General features: G+C 40.2%; 2 protein-coding genes across 2 annotated transcripts; both read right to left on the bottom strand.

Annotated features, from left to right (window-relative positions):
• Window positions 1-3075: 3075 nt before the first annotated feature.
• Window positions 3076-11369, bottom strand: LOC123507105 (ATPase family AAA domain-containing protein 3-like). Its single transcript, XM_045259671.1, has 14 exons — window positions 11085-11369; window positions 10189-10400; window positions 9593-9678; window positions 9257-9384; window positions 8440-8534; window positions 7939-8146; window positions 7391-7548; window positions 6596-6743; window positions 6301-6403; window positions 5870-5962; window positions 5507-5658; window positions 5064-5231; window positions 4541-4739; window positions 3076-3977 (listed from the first exon to the last, which is right to left on the bottom strand). Exons 2-14 carry the CDS (start codon window positions 10391-10393, stop codon window positions 3816-3818), a joined length of 1905 nt encoding a protein of 634 aa, XP_045115606.1. The 5' UTR covers window positions 10394-10400; window positions 11085-11369; the 3' UTR covers window positions 3076-3815.
• Window positions 11370-14671: 3302 nt separating this feature from the next.
• On the bottom strand, window positions 14672-20031 carry LOC123507085 (28S rRNA (cytosine-C(5))-methyltransferase-like). Its single transcript, XM_045259643.1, has 8 exons — window positions 19097-20031; window positions 18290-18396; window positions 17635-17795; window positions 17199-17341; window positions 16796-16918; window positions 16414-16529; window positions 16011-16183; window positions 14672-15849 (listed from the first exon to the last, which is right to left on the bottom strand). Exons 1-8 carry the CDS (start codon window positions 19241-19243, stop codon window positions 15398-15400), a joined length of 1422 nt encoding a protein of 473 aa, XP_045115578.1. The 5' UTR covers window positions 19244-20031; the 3' UTR covers window positions 14672-15397.
• Between the last annotated feature and the right edge of the window lie 241 nt (window positions 20032-20272).

The raw sequence follows: 20272 nt of genomic DNA, 5'->3' as shown, positions 1-20272 counted from the left end.
GTGGTGTGCCTCAGGGGCGGGCCGCGGACTGACAGTCTGCCACCACACACCCGCGCAGGCCACTCTGGCTACTGACTGAGTACCGAGTCTGTACTTACGTCACCGCGCTAGGTGGTGCTGGCCACTCAAATACTAATGTCCCAATAAATAACCGTGACGGGAGCCATTCAGGTAATGAGATAACGAAATTGCATTTCCAATACGATAAAGAATATCGTGAACTCGTCTAATCTTCCCTGTGGTCATCATAAATAATCTTAATGAAACTGATCATAATACAGACTTGCAATCAGATAAACCGAAAGATACGAGGACATCAATTTTCTATCATAAATAATATAGAAATGACAATTAGTTACTAAACTGAAAAAACACCAATATGTAACTTCGACTATAGAACCTTTTAAAAACTAGTAGCGTAGCAGCAGTAACATCACAGCAGGAGGGAGGAACGCAAATGCCAGCCCCCATCAAGCTCAACCTCGCCTATAACACAGCGGCGGGGAATGTGTGAAGCGTTAACCTTGAGTTACGTGTCTCATTCAGCTGAGTGTCCTGTGGGTGCTGCCTCACGCCCGAGGGAGTTGGGGAAGGGAGACTCGAGACCTGAGAGGGACACCAACCAGCCCCCGCCCCCCCTAACTATACTCTCCCTCCTCCCTCGCCTCACCTGATTGCCTCTTACGTCCCCGCCTATCACCTGAATGGCCGCTCCCAACTCCCACTCTATCTCCTGTCGCACTAAATTGCCTCGTATATATGAAATGCACTTTAAAGTCAAGCATAACAGATAGGCATCACTTATACTGCACTCTTAACATCTCCACTTGTCTCCCCTACCCCTGCACACACACACACACACACACACACGTTTTGTTCCGTATACGCCTCCACACCCGTCTGTTCTTCACGCGATCCGACAAGAGGACCCGCCACGACCCAGATTGCTAAATAAACATCATCTAATGAGGCAATCAATCACGGAGAGCAGGAGGCAGGTCAAGGTTTGCCATTATGAAACATGAACCCACCACCGTCACCACCACCACCACCACCACTACCATCACCAACCACCGCCACCACGCCTTCTTCTCGTGCTAGTCCTTTTCCAACACCACCACCACCACCACCATCATTCCCAAACAGTATCTTGAACTTCGTTACGGCACTGTCCAGCCTTATCATCCACCACCACCACTATCGCTGCTCCACGCGAACCCTGACACTTCCACCGTTCCCGCCACCATCACGTCCACCACCTCCACACATCCACCGCCCCTCCCAGGATTCTATATATTCCTTTGCCCCCTCTCTCCTTCCCGCTTTCCTTCCTTTCTCCCATACTTTCTACTGCCTTTGTTTCGTCTACCTTGCGTCATTTTTTGCAGCCTTTCTTTTTCTCCCAGGATTCTTACTCACTTCAGTACCATGACATGTTTTCTTATTTATTCTGCTTATTATTTGATTTTATGCAGCTTCAGAAACTCATGTAGGGTTTAAAATAGTGAAGACTCTGTGCATCAATCTTCTGCCCTCCATAGACGCTTCCTAATGTAAATAAAATCGTCTAATTGTACCCAAAACTTAAAATAAAAATGCGTCTCAGTACTGAAGGGGTTAAGCACTTCTTTCCCGAACCTCTCCTAGTTGAAGTAATGTACGCAGGTTTTAAGGACGTTTGAAAGGTTCTAGAGACTGATTAATAAGAATTCTACATATTCAACACGATAAAAACTCATGACAATACGGGTAATCATCTACTGTGGCCTTTGAAAATAGTTGTGGTGAGAGAACAAGGCATTTTTTAATACTACTCTCTCTCTCTCTCTCTCTCTCTCTCTCTCTCTCTCTCCACCCACGACCAGCCTCCCAAAGACAACTAAAGATGCAGAGGCAGAAAATTATCTGATGGGGGAGACAGGAACCTAATTTCCGCTCTCACTGAAGTCCATCCGTCCCGCGAGATTTCCTTGTGGGAGTGAATTAAACCTTACGTCTTTTTATTATTGTTATCATTGTTATTCTGTTATCAATCTTGGAGAGTCGTAAATGAGTATCAACAGAGGCTTATTGTGAAGTACGACTGTGTGTGTGTGTGTGTGTGTGTGTGTGTGTGTGTGTCGGTCACCACCACCACCGCCACCACCACCACGACCACTGCCTGACTGCGCTTCAGGAAAGGAATAAAAAAACCAGTTATGAAATGAAACACTCGGTGGAAACGGTTTTCATCTCCATCTCTCTCTCTCTCTCTCTCTCTCAGCATAAACTGTCTCTCTTCAACTTTCCCTTCCGTTTCGCCCTTACTCTCCCTCCCTCTATAGCCTCACCACGCCCTCACACTCACCTCACCACCGCCTCCCCTTCCCTTCCTGCTATTCACTCCCACATATTCCCTTCACCACCAATACTCCGCGCCACTCTCGCCCAAACAGCCCAATTCGACATTTTTGCTTATCCAGACCGCGATTCCTCCCACGACCCAGCGAGAACCCGGCCAAGCGTGCCTCTCGTGTCCGGTCTGACTGACTCCTTCCTTTGGCGCGTCCCTCAACCCCTCCCCGCCTCGCTTCCTGACCTCTTCCTTCCTCACATCTCGATTCCTTGAGCTTCTAGTTTTTTTTTTTTTTTTTTTTTGGGTGGAGGTATATGGGGAGTGGTCTCTCTCTCTCTCTCCTATATATTCAATTATTATTCTTTAACATATTACACTCTAATAACATATTGACTAAATTGATGAACCTTTTGGAATCAGATAAACGTGTGAAATTGACTTTTTATGTCCTTGGTCAGACTCCTCCACAGGAAACAATAAATAGAACAGAAAGATTTATCATTAATGCTGCAAATTCTAAAGCACTGCTCCTTAACAAAATTCCTTTAATAACCATTTGAGCAGCCACTACATGGAAGCACCTGTACTGTACCACTTACCCACACACATGGAGACGTGTTTTGTTGCCAAGAGCCCTCCCTCCCTCACACTGTGTCTCCTCTGTCTGGCTCTGGTCTGGAAGCAGCAACTCTCTTCCCTTCACTCAAAATTTCTTCCTATATTCAAAAGAAAATAATCTAAACAATAAAACAATTTATTTTACCATTCTATACAGACGCTGTACAATTCCAAATTGTTTACCTGTACAATTATTTACTTGAACACTACAAAAATATTATTCATTGTTTCTGTAGTAAACAAGCAAACTTATAATAAAACAAGTTTGTACATCTGCCTTGTTGCTTTCCTCCATACATAACACATTACATGTTCAAACTTTGATAGTTAAGTTATTTTTGGTTCAGCATTGACAATATAAACAGTAATATGGAATGGCACCACACTTATCATAAAGTGGAAAGACACACAGGGAGTTGTACCTCTTCACATTCTCTATTGTACATTGACTTAGATTCATGACATGTCTTAGGTATGTTAATGAAGATGAACTTTGCAGATTTTACACATTTGAGGGATCACTGTGTACCACCATACATTACTATGGAAATCCAATAAAATGTGGCAATAGTTACTTGATAGTAATATTAATAAAAGACTACTTTTTTGCAACAATTTAAGTGAAATTCTACTCTATTGCTTCTTGAAATCTCCCAGCGGCCTTAGTCTCACCCCAAGCAGATACTCAAACACTGAATTCTACTATTAACTTTTTTTTCATTGAGCTGCACATTATTCATTTCAAAGTGACACTTTCTACTGAGGGAGGAAAACACCCACAATCTCCACTCACAGCAGCTTGTACAAACCCTTATGTTTTATCACAAGGCCTAGCAATATTGGTCCCTAGCAGGTCTCCCTCTCAGCTGGCAGCAGCAGGCTTCTCAGGCGGCGGTGAGTCAGGCTTCTCAGGAGGGGGTGCAGCAGGCTTCTCACCTGGGGACGAAGCCGCCTCCTTGGCAGCAGCAATCACCGCTGCACTGAACACAGACTTCTTGTCTTCATGGGCGCTTCGCCAAGACACCTGATGACAACAGTTTATATATGAGTATGTATGTACAATGAATATAGTGAATGAATACCTCCACCTCCTTATCATCACTGTCTTAATTCACCACCAAACTAAATACATGAGGTAATTCAAGGTTCTCACTATGAAAGACATGAGAAGATTACAAATTAAATTAAATGTCCAACTGTTAATGTGACCAACTTCATTAAGGAATTAAGTGCAACATCTAAGTGTCTTTCTTTCTCTAGGAGGTTTTCTGCAGCACCACATGCATAGCTCCAGAAAGTAAACAAAACAATGTGCAACCTCTCTGCTGATGTCTGAATTGTTTCACTTCTGTTGGTACCTACAACTATCAAACTTATTTCACCAAAAGGCAGATTCACAACTCTGGTCTGTTATTGCAAGGCAGCCATTCTTATACCAGATCATGATCTAGTGTCCTCTATGACAATGTATGAAGTAACTGACAATAAAACTTTTGAGAAATACTCTATAAAATAAATCAGCAAATGTTGAACCAACTTTATGCCAAAGTGGAATAACATATTTGCCGTATATCTGTGAATCCTCACCTTGTGCTTCTTGTGCTCCACAGCTGCCTTTGCTCTGTTCAGCATGATCTCCTCAGAGAACATGCCCTCCAGGGAGGCATAAGTGGTCATCTGCCAGTCCAGAGCCAAGTTGGTAATCTCTCGGCCTGACATTCCTTCTGTTACCTTGGCCACAGATGAGCAGGCAGCACTGTAGTCAAAGTCACCCACCTTCAGCCTCCTGCAGATGGTAAGAAAGTCAGCGTTGTACAGTGCCCATTAACTATGTCTCTGCTGCCTCACTTCCTTCCACTGGTTTCCAAGGGGGAGGTGACAGCAAAATAGTAGCATCCCTGTTTCTTTCAATCAAACTCCTTCCTTCATTAGAACATCTTTAAAGCATGTGACCCTCTATATGAACAGCAAGTTAAAGTCATTCCCTGTCTCAAAACACTGAGCAACCCAACACCCTTCCCACAAGATGCATTTTTTTCCTATCCTTGATGTGATGAATCTGAACACCAGTCAAGTTGACCACTATACATGAGCACAAAATGTTACTCACCGCTTGCCTTCAGACGCCGGGAGGAGGATGTACTTCTCAAAGTAGAGTCTTACAAGTCTTTCTCGTTCAGACAATGATGGGAGAGGGAATTCCACCGGTTCATGCACTCGGTCCACCACAGCAAAGTCAAGCACCTCTGGAGTGTTGGATGCCAGCACCATCATAAACCTGGAACAGCAAAGAGGTATTCAAGATGGTAGCAGTAAGGATGCAACTACAGGAGAGAATCAGGGGCAAGGGAAGAGGAAGGATACTATTGAAGAAAATAGAAGATAAAATAGGAATATTTTTCAGAAGAGCAAGGCAACATTAAGGTGGAGAGCAGATCACTCAGCAATGCTCCAAACAAACCTTAGTCATTTTACTCAACAGATGCATTAAATAAAACAAAAAGTTTGAATTTTTTTAACGGAAGTGTAAAGTCACACTACTCCACAACGCACTTGTCGGTCTGCGTTCCAGTCCGGTACAGGAAAGCACTGATGGCCATCCGCAGCTCCTCACTGATGTTTTCATGACGTTTCCGCAGGAATCCTTCCGCCTCATCAATAAACAGCACCAAACCATTGCGTGATGTGCTTGCCCAGTCAAACACCTGCAGAAGATGCAAGCAGTCAGAATGACAATCATTACATTTCATGTCAATTTGCCCAAATCTTCAAAAGAAATTCAAATTCTTGTTCTCTGTCTTAAAAAAGAAACAAGAAAACATGGACATGTATGAAACAAACATACAACTCATCTACAACTCTACTTGTGAACCAATATTCTTGTCATCTCCTTTCAAAGAACACACAACACTTTACCTTATGGATGGCACCAACAGACTCCTTGCCCAGCAAAGCAATGTCTCCTCCCGTCATGATTGCATAATCCATCCCGGAGTGCATGGCAAGTTTCTGAAAATCACAAAAATTAAAAACCATCAAGGATAGCCATTACTAAACCTGCAATTACTTCTGAGTGCCTTACTTTACTCAATTTCAATAGCACAGTGGTAGACACATTCTAAAGTGACAAATATATCCCATCCTTTACTACAAGCACTGTGGCTACAATATGCTGCTTTCTTTCAGATATGATGTCACTTAATTTCTGGAGTAAAAGGGACAAAATAGTTTGAATAATTGCTTTTACCTATCCAAATAACATATCTTATATCTATAGCCTTTATAAATCTGAGAAAGATAGATAAGAAAATATCTAAAGACAACCATGCACTTGGAAAATGTGTTACCTTTGCAAAGAGTGTCTTGCCAGTTCCTGGCGGGCCGTGCAGAAGAATGTTGCGGTACATGCCTTTATTGAACTTTGTGTTTTTTGTGGCAATAGCAATATCTCTGGAAGGAACAAAACAAGTTGCCAAACACTTACACTTGCTCAAAAATATTCCTTACTTTACAAAACTCTTAATAGCAGAGAAGAGAACTGATGTGTCTAGAAGGAAGACATTTGGTGTCTTTCATAAACACGTGGCATATTCACGATTACATACGTGATACCTAAACAAGAGGCAATCATTACTAGCATACCTTACTCTCCCCTCCACCTTGGGGTTCAGAACAACACCATCCAGCACATCCTCTGGCTTCTTCTGCAGCTTCTTGACAGTTTGAACGGGGTGTCGCACCACTTCAAAGGGACTGATCCTTGAAGTCTCACGCACCAGTGATGGTTTGGCTGTAATTAAGTAAAATTAATACAATACAAAAATAAGTATATACAATCTTCCAATTGGAAATGAAGCAGTACTTATTGGAACAAATAACTTCACTGACTCATCAACCACATTCTTATATCAATCAAATTCTATTTCTTCTTAAAGGGTTATTGTATTGTATTGTATTGTAGTGTGTGTGTGTGTGTGTGTGTGTGTGTGTGTGTGTGTGTGTGTGTGTGTGTGTGTGTGTGTGTGTGTGTGTGTGTGATTTTTAATCTTTGGATCCCTAATTTTATGTATATGAAACTCAATAATAGAGTTTATCTTACATTGTACTACACTTTCTTTAAGAGAGGAAACCTTTATAGTTACCTTATGGGATGCCTTTTTAATAGTGTGTGTATGTGACGGTTGTACATAACATGTATAGTACAAATGTGAAATGTGAAGTGGTATTCATTGTGTATGTCCATAAACTGTACGGAGTTCCCACCACAATGATTTTCTCATTGTATGTATATGCAATAAGACAATAAAGTGTATCTATTTATCTATCTATCTATATTGGACTGTCTGGATTTGAAGTCATCTGAATTAGCAAAGTTATAGCAGCACCTCAAAGTTAAGGATGACAGTTACTGAAGACTGATGTGTCATTAGTCCTTACCTAACCTTGCCTCCAGGAATCTAAACCCAATGCCAAGTGACCCCTTGGCAGCATAGTAGCCAGCAGTGAGGGCCACCAGGCCTGCCACTGCTGCCTGGATCTTGGCTGGCTCACTCAGGAAAGCATCAACACCAGTGCCAATTGCTGCTCCAGCAGTCCTGTGGGTAAAAAAAAAAACATGATCAGAATGTAGTAACTTCATGAATCACTATGCACTACTCTTGAAACAATCATGGTCTCAATAATTCTTCTTTTATTTTTCTTCTTTTTTGTGAAATGGCTTTTCTTTCTATTCACATATTCCTTTAAATTCTTAAATAGTGATGAAATAAATATTACAACCACAAAAGTATCATAATCTTTCCTTCCAGTTATCACTTTACTTTTGTACGATTTCCTAAGAGTACTGTCCCTGATTCTCTTGAGACATACAGTGATGCATCACATCTTGGAAGTCAGGTTTTTCTTCTTTAACACAAGCATACTTTCAGCATGTGTGCACAACGGCATCCACATGAGAAGGCCAGTGTTTGCTCCACAACATTCACAACACACTTACTTGATGGAAGAGGATGGTCTCCCGTTTTTCCGCCAGGCTCTTGAGGGTTGTCTCTCGGTCCTCTGCCGCACGCACCCGAATCTGTTCCAGTGTGAGGTCCTGGTTCTCCCTCTCTGTCCGGGCCCTGGCGGCCATCTCTGCCTCCACTCTCTTCATGTCGTACTTGTGCCGCAGCTCAAGTTCATGCTCTATGGTGGCTGTGGTGGAAGACATGTCAATCAGAAATGGAAAGAAAACAGATTTGAAGCAGACTAAATAGTGGAATGGTGATGGTTGCAAAATGCACCACACTTTAATACACAATTCATACAATTGTTTGATGAAAAAAGTGGCCATTTAAACCCAATCCATAAATCAAAAACAGACACTGAATTCAAGTCCCAGATATGCAACTTCATCACTCACAGAGAAAAGGGCCCTGTCATGGGATGGTCACTACATACAATATGTCTCTCCTCAACAACCACTGAGGACAGATAACACATCCCACCTTTCCTCATGGCCTCTTGCTTGGCCACAGACTCCTCCTGCCTCTTGTTGTTCTCTTCATTCATCCTCTGCTGTTGTGCTAACTGGTCCTCATACCTGCAGAATTAATGACTTTCAGAGTAAGAAGACTGACATACTGCTGTGACAGTGTGTATTATTTCATTATCATTATCACTGTTACTATTACTATATATTTGTATTATTAGTAACACACTTCTCGCTTTTATTTCATTTTGGCGATATCTCTGCGGCATTACCTACACACCTTCTCTGCCTCAGGTAGCCTGCCTTGTGGGCCGGCCACACTCAATACCTACCTGGACTCAAGACCCAGCAGCCATTCATCTGTATTTTCTGTCTCCCTGTGGGACTCACCTTCCCTACACATGCTAATGCAACCATCTTAAGCTTCCTCCATCCCCTATCTACATTTTTAGTATGTATATACTGCAATTCTAATAAACTATATATTATTATCATAGTTATTATTATTATCATGATTATTATTATTATTCCAGCCTAATTTTTTTTTTCAAATAAATTAACTTGAAGATAGAGTATTCTGCACTTATAGAATTAGCAGTGAACAATTTCATGAAATGAACACAATAAACACCTTGTATGCAAATTATTTGCTCAATATGCAAAACAAGCAAAGAAAAGCACAGTAGTATGTATAATCTTCAACACTGAATTAAACTGACATTTGATGGCTTTTATCAGGCAAAATACGACAAAATAGGTGCCATCAACTGTTACAAAGAATTCTTTCATCACTTGTCAAACAGATAAATCCAGCTAGCCTCATTCTGCCTCACCTCTTCCGTGCCAGCTGGTCCTGATACTGAGACTTCTGCTGGTCTAGCTTGGACTGTTCTTGCAGAGTTTTCCTTCTTTCTTCCTGCTCAATTCGCTTCCCTTCTGCCTTGGCCAGCTCTATTTGTCGCTGTAAGTGAACAGATTTTAGTCTACTAACACCAACATTCCTTACTGTACTGTTGTCCTCCTGTCACTCATTGTTTATATTATCTATCAGTGACCAACATGAAGCTCAATGTCCAAACTGCTCACACATTGCAATATTGGTGACACCACTGCACATTTCTAGGAAATGAATACTTCACACACAACACAACACAACTCTAAACTCTCACCTCCATCTCCTTGGCTGTACCCATTAGTTCCTTCTGTTTGGTTTCTTCCTGCATTTTTGTCAGTTCAAAAGCTTCTTTAGCGTAAGCTGAAATAGTTTACTAGTAAATGTCTATCCCAATCTAAATAGAAATACATAATGTTAAATTAAAGAAAATAAAAAAAAGGACAAACTCATGCTTGTTATCTATAATTAACATCATTCTGCAGACATCTCAGCAAGATATAATAATTCTTTATTGTGGTTATTTTGCAGTAGAAAGCCTCAAACCTTACATTGATTATGTTCCACCCTTATCTGTCTCTTAACTTACTTCTTATAAGGTGGAATATAATAAAGAAACTAATTAATATTTATCGTAAGAATTATTGATCATTAACTTAATATTGGCAATGTTGCACCTGCCTTTCACTGGAGTGAGTATTCACAAAAATAATGTGCATGGCTGTATCAATGTATCAATCACTCATTATACACCATAGTTTCATGTTCTCAAATTATTTCTTATTCTAAAGCTTTGCTTTTTCTAGAATGAATGTCTCACATTACCTCTTCTAATGAGCTGAATGTAAGTGACAAGTAAGATCCATCACACACCTGACTTTTCCAGATCCTTGGCAGCCTTGGCAGCCCTCTCCAAGGCAGAGGAGTCAAAACGATAGGCCTCCATGGCTCCGCCCCTCATACCCTTCCCATCACCTGAGTCCCCGCCGCCATCCTGGTCCCCACCTCCTGCTGCTGCTGGCGGCACAAACTGCGAGAAGTCTTGAGGCCGCTGGTTCATGCCAAACAACCACGACATCTTGGATCTGCAGTTAAAAAATCAATAAATAAAAAAAATAAATGTCAGTATATATGTGCATATCTTGTGACACATGTGAGTCCTGCAGACTGGTGATGTTTCCATCATTAGAGTTTTCCTGTGGAACAGAATTGTTTCTGTTCTGTATCATGAGATTTAACAAAAGAAGTTATACAGCTTAATGGTGCAGGAAATGTTCTTTATGTAAGTCAATATAAATTCCCTCCAACTTGCATAAAGAATGTCCCACATGCAATTTGGAAGGTGTTTAATAAAACCCCAGTTATACTGTATATAATCATTTTAAAGTGCTAGCTTTAGGAAGTCACGATAAACACTGGAATTACTCCCTCCTCTTTAAAATTTTTATTTTAAATGTTCATAAGTTTGCTAAAAATTTTTGTTTTTCTACTGAGGTTTAGGAACAATTTCACTCATAATTTTAGCTTGTCTCCTCCTAATTGTGAATACCTCTAGCACTTAAAACAAACATCATCATGCGAGTATCAGCAGTGGTAGGGAGGCAGTGTTGAACTGTTAGCTAACATCCACAACACACCAGGCTGTGCAGGCACCGGCACCTTCTGAGTCACTAAGTGCATCACGCTGCGACAGATCACCTAACCACAGTTAATCGCCGTGCATGCAAACATTGACTTCAAACTGAGATGTGAGGAGCAGCCACACTCACTACTGGGTTGGTGTTGCCTGGTGGTGGTGGTGACTTATGAAGGTGGGAGTGGTAGTGGTGATAAATGAAGTCAGTAGTGTCCCAGTAGCTGGCCGGTCAGTGGTAGTGATGGTGGTGGTGGTGCCTCCGCTTCCTGCAGGTGCCACACGCTACGTCAAGGGGTCTCCTCACGTCCTCCTGGAGCCACACACACACACACGCACATACGCACTCTCACACACAACAACACCGTCAGGCCAGCAGACGCTCCTCCCGGCACGTGGGCGACGCCTGAGCCGAGCTGACCTCAGCCCCGAAATGCTTTTCTTGGACCCGAACTATGAAATTAGCAAGAAGAATAACAAAAGGAAGGCTTAGGTATGGGGATGGAACAGAAAAAGGCACGAGACAGATTAGCCAGAAGGAAAAGGATTTACATGACAGAAGTTATCGTCGATAATATGAGCCTACCTATCCCACCTAGCAGGGCCAAGAAGGAACCGAACTGTCATTAACATTGCGTCATTAATTCATCATTTATTTCCACATGTAATTTGATGTTCATTACTTGTTTGTTTATTTGGTTGTTCATGGTAACAATTAACCCTCGGCTTTTTTTTTACTCCAGTTTTGTTGTTATGTAAGATAAGATTATTAAGGGAGGAGCCGGTGTTTGCAAGGAGGTAGCCACCTAATACCGTACCTACTTCCCCTTGGTAACGCAGATTTTGTTCCCAGAACTAATGCGGTACTTAAAATGTTATCTTCTCACCCGGCCAAATAGTAGTAGTAGTAGTAGTAGTAGTAGTAGTAGTAGTAGTAGTAGTAGTGGTGGTGGTGGTGGTGTTGGTGTTGGTACGTGGTAGTGGTGGTAGTAATTAATGTTATCGTAAACACATCAAAACTATTTATTTTATTTTTTGCGTATGTGATGTGAATTACGTACGATACTGAAATCTCTCTCTCTCTCTCTCTCTCTCTCTCTCTCTCTCTCTCTCTTACACCATTCCCTTAAAGCAGTGGTTCCCAAACTGGGGGGCGCGCCCCCCTAGGGAGGCGTAAAGAGAATTCAAGGGGGGCGTGAAGTCATCTGCTAAAAAAAATGTTTTAATAGATTATAAGAATAATAAAATCAAAATGTCTCTCTGGAATGTACTATTATTTGTTTGAGTGGCTTTCATTATTAAAATTTAATACAAACAGAGATCTGTTTTCCTGAACAATGCTAAGAAATAAATGCAATAAAATAAAATAAGTTCACATGAGCAAAAGAGGAAGTGGGAAGGGGGGGGGGCGTGCGGGTCTACTGGAAGCAAGAAGGGGGCGTCAGGTAAGATAGTTTGGGAACCACTGCCTTAAAGTATACGCCACGCCGCTACCGTCACCACAATACACACACACACACACAGACCATATGTACCGTCCCACGAGTCACGACCACCACCATCACACCAAGACCAACCACGCCCCTTCACGTACCCAGCTGTAGCCAAGTAATTACGACCGTTTTTCAAGTGTTTTGCAGGTGTTGTAAGGGATGGCTGTGTGAAAGTAGGTGTATGGGGGAGATGGAGGGGTGAGAATCGAGGTATGTGGGAGGGAGGATAGGGGGAATATGGAAGTGGTGAGAAAAGGTGCAAAAAGAATTACTTCGGCCTTACATCATGATTTTTTCTCGTTTATCATCGAAGTTTGCATTGGTTTTTATATTTTTATTTATTATATAGGAATGTAATTAAAATCATAATTTGTAATAAGATCGTGTCTAGCTTTTTTTTTTTTTATCTCGAAATAATTTTTCGGCACTATAATTTTACTTTTATTTTAATTAGCAAACTTAGAATTGTTTTGGTGCCTAATGTGCTTAATATAAGGCTTGAAAATATGAAAAAACATGATCCAAGTAATGATATTCCACAGCTTAACTATTTCCATTTTTTTTTTTTTTACCCATACCGTGATAGAAAACAAAAATCTTTATACGACAAGGAATCTCTTTTCTTCATTTCGCTGAAAAACAAAAAAAAAATCGTATTCAGAAAATGTAATATAATGTAATGTGGCTCTGCTTTCCTTCTTAACATTATGATGTGTTTCTGGCTCCGTTAATTTGAAATAAAGACAGCTCGTTGGAATTCGCAATGTAAACAAACGACTCGGTAACGTTATTATATTTTGGTTATTACTTAAAGTATTTGTTGCGTCTAAAAATGTAGTGCATTCCAGTCTGGGCGCTTTTTTTCTTCTCGTGAATTTTAAAATTAATTACGTACGTAAATATTAGGCCACAGTCGTGCCTTCTATACAGGTCAGTCCACCAATGTTTACCTATACTCCCCTGTGTTTCCAGACACAGAGAGTGAAGCAAAGCCAGAATTAACCACCAAAATAGAAACAGCCCATTACAGTGTTAAATAAGGCGATAGTTATGTATACCCATGTTCAGACTGCCTGGCACCCACTATGAGCAAGACCAGGACCTCTCCCAACCAACTTATCTACATTTCCTTGAATTTACAGTGTTTCCCGGACATTTCCTGCTTTTTACCACCTGAAATACATAAAGTATAGCGATAGAAGGAAGAAATGGTGAATGGAAATGTGTGAAGGAGTGTAGTAGTAGTACCAGCAACAGCAGCAGCATTATTATCGTTGTGTGTGTGTATGTGTGCGCGTGCGTGCTATATGCCCAGGGAAGAGGCCATCATCATTCTATGACGTCTCACTAGAACTGAGCTGTGCCTTGAGGTGGCCGAATATAGTGAGTGAATGGCCCTCTGGCAGCTGACAGCTGTCAATGTCAGGCTGGTGGTGGTGTTCGGGCCTTCAACATGCTGCCTCACCATGTATGGCGCACTTACCATTCACACCCTCTGTTAACCTTTAAACTGTACAAAATATTTCTGCTACATTTTTATACTGATTTTTTTTTTTTTTTTTTTTTTTTTAATGTAAGATACTAAGAAGGGAAAGCTAGCCAAGGGGAACATAGAGTGATACATAAGAAGGCCCACTTAGCTGTTGGTTCCCTTACATGGTCTTATAATTATGGAGTTAATCCTCCCAGCTCTCCCTTTGCGGCATGACTCACTTCATGTTGAACACCAGTCTTTTCTTTTTAACCTGCGTTGATATAGGTGTAAGTTTTGATTATTGTTCACTTGTTCGAGGCCTTGTAACCTTGTTACTGCAGCAACTGTAAATAAATAGATTTTTTTTCATTCATATACATGTATTTCACTATATATCAGGTATCGCTGATGTCTGCAATTTTAATAGTTAATTTATGGCAATGCATAGACTCTGGATACTTAACATGTGTTGGCAGACCTGCTGAAATATTAGGCAGGCAGTCTTAAAACAAAGAAAATGGTGTTGACTTTACTTTCTTTTACTTAGTCTAATCAAATTTTGCACACAGACCCTCCTTTTAATGCACATGGACCCAATTAGGTTGCAAAGTCTATGGTATAGACCATACTTTAATTCTCATGCATGCTATCATGTGAACTTTAATATAGTCAGCCAGAGGAGCTCTAGCCAGTGAGACACAACACGAAAGAAGAGGTTAGTGCTGGTTCTGGAAAATTATGTACTAAAAAAAGACAATATATTTCTTGTTTATTGTATATCTATATGCATAAAAAATCTCACATACATGTCATGCTATATTTATGCATTATAACAGTCTGATAGAACAATCCCTGCTGCCTCGCCATGAATTAAGTGATTGAGTGGAAAGTTAGGCAGCATAGGAAGAAAATACTCTTTAGCAAAAATAAAATATAGAAAAAGGAAATAGGAGAGTAATGATGCTGATGATAATGATGATAATATGTTTGGTAGTAAGGAAGAAAACTACTAAAGATATATATAATCCTGAACATTATAATAAGCTAGTTAAAGACAGAGGCAGAGGAGACATAATAGTGAAAGAATAATGATAAAGGTTAGGCTACAAGTGGACACATCTCTCTCTCTCTCTCTCCGTTTTACTGCAATGGTTATGTTTTTAGACCATTAATTGTCCAGAAATAATTCTCTTCTCTTCATAGCCACAGCTTTAGTCTCTTTATCAAAAGTGCTAACTGAGCTTTACTGAAGGGCTAACACACAATTTTGGCATACAAATGGTAAGTAAAATTGTGAAATATACCAGGAAAGCTTTTTATGCTCAACTTAATAATGCAGCATATTTCATAACTGAAAAATTCTGTATGAATCTGAAGCTTCATACTATTGTGAAATGTGTAAGCTACCATCATTAAAACTATAAAATTCTACATGGTGCAGTGTTACAGGGCTTGCCACACAAAAATGGGTCATGTTGACATTCAATCTTTAAATTTCCTTTTCTTCTTCTTGACACAATAGTCCATGTCATCACTTGCCTCATGTTCTCTTGGTTCCTCATTCTTTTTGCTCTCCCATAATGAGTTTGAACTAGAAGTAAGTTCTTTCCTAATAAATTTTGCTACAAAAAAACCATGGCATTTGTCTATATCAGGTACTGTTCTTAAACAACACTTGCCAAATTCATAATCTTCTTTTCCAAAATTTTTCCATCCCTTCAGTTTACTTCCAAGATCTTCTAATTCAAATTCCTCATGCTGCCTGAGGACCGACCAAACAACTTCTTCATTTTCTTCTGCATGGACTGAACAGGTGGAATACACAACCTCTTGCACAGTTGGGTGGGACAATGCTTGCAGGAGTAGGCTGATCTGGAATGCAGCCAGTCTTTCTAGCCTTTCACGACCTATTTCATCCATATGTAAGTCAGTACCTGTTGAGAGTTAAAGCCACCATTACTTCACAGTCAATGTAGTAAATAATATTTTGGTTATACCATATTTGAATAAATCTCCAAAGAAATATGTACAATTGAAAAAATTGTAGTGTCATGTCTTATTTCCTGTTGCATCTGGTATCAACCATTCTACCTACCACTGGATGAACATGTTGGATCCACAAAGATGTGCTTAACACGAGCAACCAACTTGAAAGGCAGCTTTGTGAAGTCTTGGTTTATGGCACGGGCACATGTTACTCCTCTCTGTTGTAGAAGCTTCTCTAAAGTTTTAAAACGCTTGAAGTTTTTCTCTGAAGCTATTATTTTTCTGCAAAATGAGCATGTTGTTAATTTCTCAAAGGATATTTTTGAGATGCAACTCAGACTAGTATATTGCCTATCCTTTCCAAACACTGAGACAAGATGGATGAAGACTATTCAGACAACACATCATGGTGGCAGTATCTTTGTTGCTAAGGTAGTGTCATGAGAGAGGAATGTCAAGCATTGCTGAACTATAATGCTGAATAGTAAAACCATAAGAAAAATTAAAAGTACCCAGAATCATTGATGGCAGCCGCAATCTGTGACGTCTTGTTCCCTGGAGCAGCACAAGCGTCCAGGACACAGGATCCAGCTTTAACGCTGCTGAGGAAGACTGGTAAGCAACTGGCCTGAAAATCATTACTGCAAATAGAGCTGCAATCGCATATAAAGTAAAAAAAATGTTCACCAGGTTGGTCACTAAAAAAGGGTAATACCCAAAGCTGGTGGTGAACACTGAAATCATAATGCAACTCTACCTGATGGAAAATCTAGTTCTCAAGTAGGCACTACATGTGGTGCTGCAATAGAAACAGCAGTGACAGCTTCATAAGAATACTACATGATCTTATGCAATTACATCTGATATTCATCAATCATGCAAGTGATCACTTACCTTATCCTGAAGAATAATTACACTGTTTTTATACAAAGAGCTATTCCAAAATGGTGTACTTGGAGGGAAGACTAGCAGGTCTTGTATGTGATAGTCAATCAGGTAGCAATACTCCTCTAGGTTCTGAAATTGAAATGCACAAATAAGAAAATGTTTAAATATTTTAGCACCATAACAAATATTACAATTAAAGAATCATGGTATACCATATATATATATATATATATATATATATATATATATATAGAGAGAGAGAGAGAGAGAGAGAGAGAGAGAGAGAGAGAGAGAGAGAGAGAGAGAGAGAGAGAGAGAGAGAGAGAGAGAGAGAGAGTATCTTCCTAGGCTGCCAGACATGAGTTGCGGATCTTGGCATTTCAGATTACAAAACTACCATACGACTAACCTCAACTAAATACAGAAAATCATCATAGGTAGTATGACCTCTGTCATAACTGGTCAGTCGCCAGCCTTCATTGAAGAGCTTTGCGTGTACAGCCTCCACTGATGATACCAGAGTGTTGACACGGACATATCGAGGGAGGCCATCTGTGAATAAAATAACAAAAGATAAAGCATGGGTTTTCAAACTGGTATCTAAATTCAAATTAATATAAAAAATCAAAGTTAGCAAGAGAGAAGTAACAATATCCTTCAAAGTGTGTTGAGCACTGAGCAGGTGTTTGTAAGGCAAGTTCTTGAACATGCAAGAATGTAATGTTAGAGTGGGGAGAGATGAAGGCTCTTATGTCATTGTCACCCACTGAGGGATACTTTCAGATGGAGTGATACATTATACAGATAAATATTATCATAAAGTAATTAAATACAAATGAACTCACTCTCATGATTATGCTGCTTTGGTGTTACATCAGTGAGGTGGTGGGCTGCCAAGCTCTTGAGTTTTTCCTCATATTCAAGAAGAACTTGAATAGGCTTGCAGTTGCCTGACAGAAAACCTTTATTCAGTAATTCAGATGTCAGAATGTGTGCAAGATGAGGACTGAAAAAAGAAATATAGATAACAATGAAAACATTATACTGTATACCATGTGTTAAATGTAGGTACATAAATGCAAGGAGAAGCAATTTGAGTAAAGACACTACGTGGGATAATATCAACTTACGTGATACATATTGGAATTGTATTACAGTTATTCCCTGATACACAATTGGCTTAGCTTCCTGAAGATCTAATCATAAAGAGAATGGTTGTATAGCAGACTTAAGAATGAATATATATATATATATATATATATATATATATATATATATATATATATATATATATATATATATATATGCCCCTATTAAAACATTGAGAATTTTACTATTTTTGCATGCAGAGCAAATGATTGTGTACTCAAGATATCATAAAAATAAAACATACCCAAAGCAAACCCAAGGTAGCAAAATACAAACATCATTGAAGGGAAATACTATGTAACAGTGAATTGTATATCAGAAAATACTTGTACTTTTAATTAAGGCACTTACTTAAAATTTGGCTGGTCATGAAACAGTTTGGATGCAGCCAGCACTTGCTGAATCTCAGACCTCTGACTCCATGCTTTAGACAACAAAGCATAAATCTTCTTGAAGTTCTGAAAAAAAAGCATGAAACTTTCTTAATATGGAAATGAAGAAAGAGTATAATAAAGAGTGCTGATGTTTAAAAGCTGCATAGAAGTGATAGAGGTTAAGGAATACTAAGTACAATATGATAAACGCTGCAGTCTTGCCATTCCAGCAGCCACACTGATAGTAAGATCACAATGGCAGGAATGCTGCACAATGGTTTCGGTGGTCATGTATTGCTATGGGTGCCTTCACACATCCAGTGTTTCCCACATGCAGCAACGGTTATTTCAGTTTATGAGATTTCTTAGTAAAATATTGAACAAAACAAAGCTATCTTGTTTCCTCTCAAAATTTAATTTTCTTGACAAAATATGGAAAAAACAGGAACATCTGAAGCTTTCTAATCAAATTTTTTTTAATAATATAATCAAGAAAACATCTTTTAGTTTCCACACTAAATCTATAAGTTTTATAATGTCCTCAATCACTGAGAGGTAATGTGGTGCACTAACAAATACGACAAGGAGATACAGGAGCGGATGGTGAGAGGAATACCTTGCGGCAGACACTGCACTGTCATGTGGCTGCCGTGCAGTATGTGCCGGTGTCCATCTCAATAGTCCTTACCTGGCCTGTGTATGTTACCTCACAACACTAAACAAATGCACTCTACTCCAACGGTATCTCGGTAATGTAGATGATACACTACGTTCCTTGGCTCACCTTGTACTTGCCGCCGTACACGAGCGTCTTGAGGGAGCCTTCCTTCCTCTCCAGTTGTCCCAGTATCTTGCTGGCTTCCTTATACAGCTGCGGCACGGGCACCGAGTGGGGCTTCTTATTATTCATCCTGCTCTCCATGTCACACATATGTCAGAATGCAATGGGGTGGAATGGTCGTCCTCGCTGCCTCACCACTCAATAAGTGCAGAGCCAGACACGTGTGTTGTCACACTGTTGTGTTTACTTTCGTCACTCGGAACACTCTCGGCGAGGCGGCTTCGTCAAAACTATAGCTTCGGCGAACTCAGGGTGTGCAAAACTGTGACAGTTTTGTTTCTTAACATACAATGCAGTGATTTTTCATGCAACTGCTTCCCATTAATATGAAGAAAAACTGGTGTTACAAGGGCAAGATTTGCTATATGGAACTTGAGGGGTGGGAATATCATGAGGGCGCTGTATAACAGATTTCTATGTTGGAATTTTTAATGATATAGTAATGAAACGAGCGCGTCGATTAGATTTTACCATTCCGGATATGGCATCTAATAAAATTTCCTTTTATGCAAGCCGTGCTGGTGGTCTAAAGTTGTGAGTGCACAAATATCTCTACATCTACTCTATGAGGACAGACCTAAAGAGTTTACGTGAGCAGGAAATCAAGGCAATAAGACGCTTGTTTGAGAGATAGAAGTGATCGCTCTTTTAGGAACATGTTAAATGCAAGCAGACTCAAGAAAAGTAACGTTCGGACTGACACAAGCTAAATAATTTGACCAGATGTTTGAAATGTGAGGAGCAGTCATTCCGTGCGGGAAATGAACATGATTCCTGCCTGCACTGCATTTGGCGCTGGCAGACGTTCCCAAGGATGGAGACTTCAGGGCTTCAGGGGAAAGGAAACAGAACACGATGTACTCCATTTTAGTGGTTAGACTAAATAAGAAAATGTAACCAGTCAGAGAGAGAGAGAGAGAGAGAGAGAGAGAGAGAGAGAGAGAGAGAGAGACTAGGTATATATTGTGTATTATACGCGTAACTAGGGCAGCAGTGGTCGTCAAGGCAAATATGGCAAACTGTATGAGAGCGCAGGTGTGAGCGGGAGCAATGAAGACAGCGATCGAGGCCAGCATATAGTGAGCGCCACGGAGAGCAGCGGCGCAGACTGCAGAGTGA

The sequence above is a fragment of the Portunus trituberculatus genome, chromosome 21, assembly GCF_017591435.1.
Source record: "Portunus trituberculatus isolate SZX2019 chromosome 21, ASM1759143v1, whole genome shotgun sequence".
In the NCBI taxonomy this organism is placed as follows: Eukaryota; Metazoa; Arthropoda; class Malacostraca; order Decapoda; family Portunidae; genus Portunus; species Portunus trituberculatus.
The sequence above is the reverse complement of the archived record's forward strand: the minus strand, read 5'-3'. Positions and strand labels throughout refer to the sequence as shown.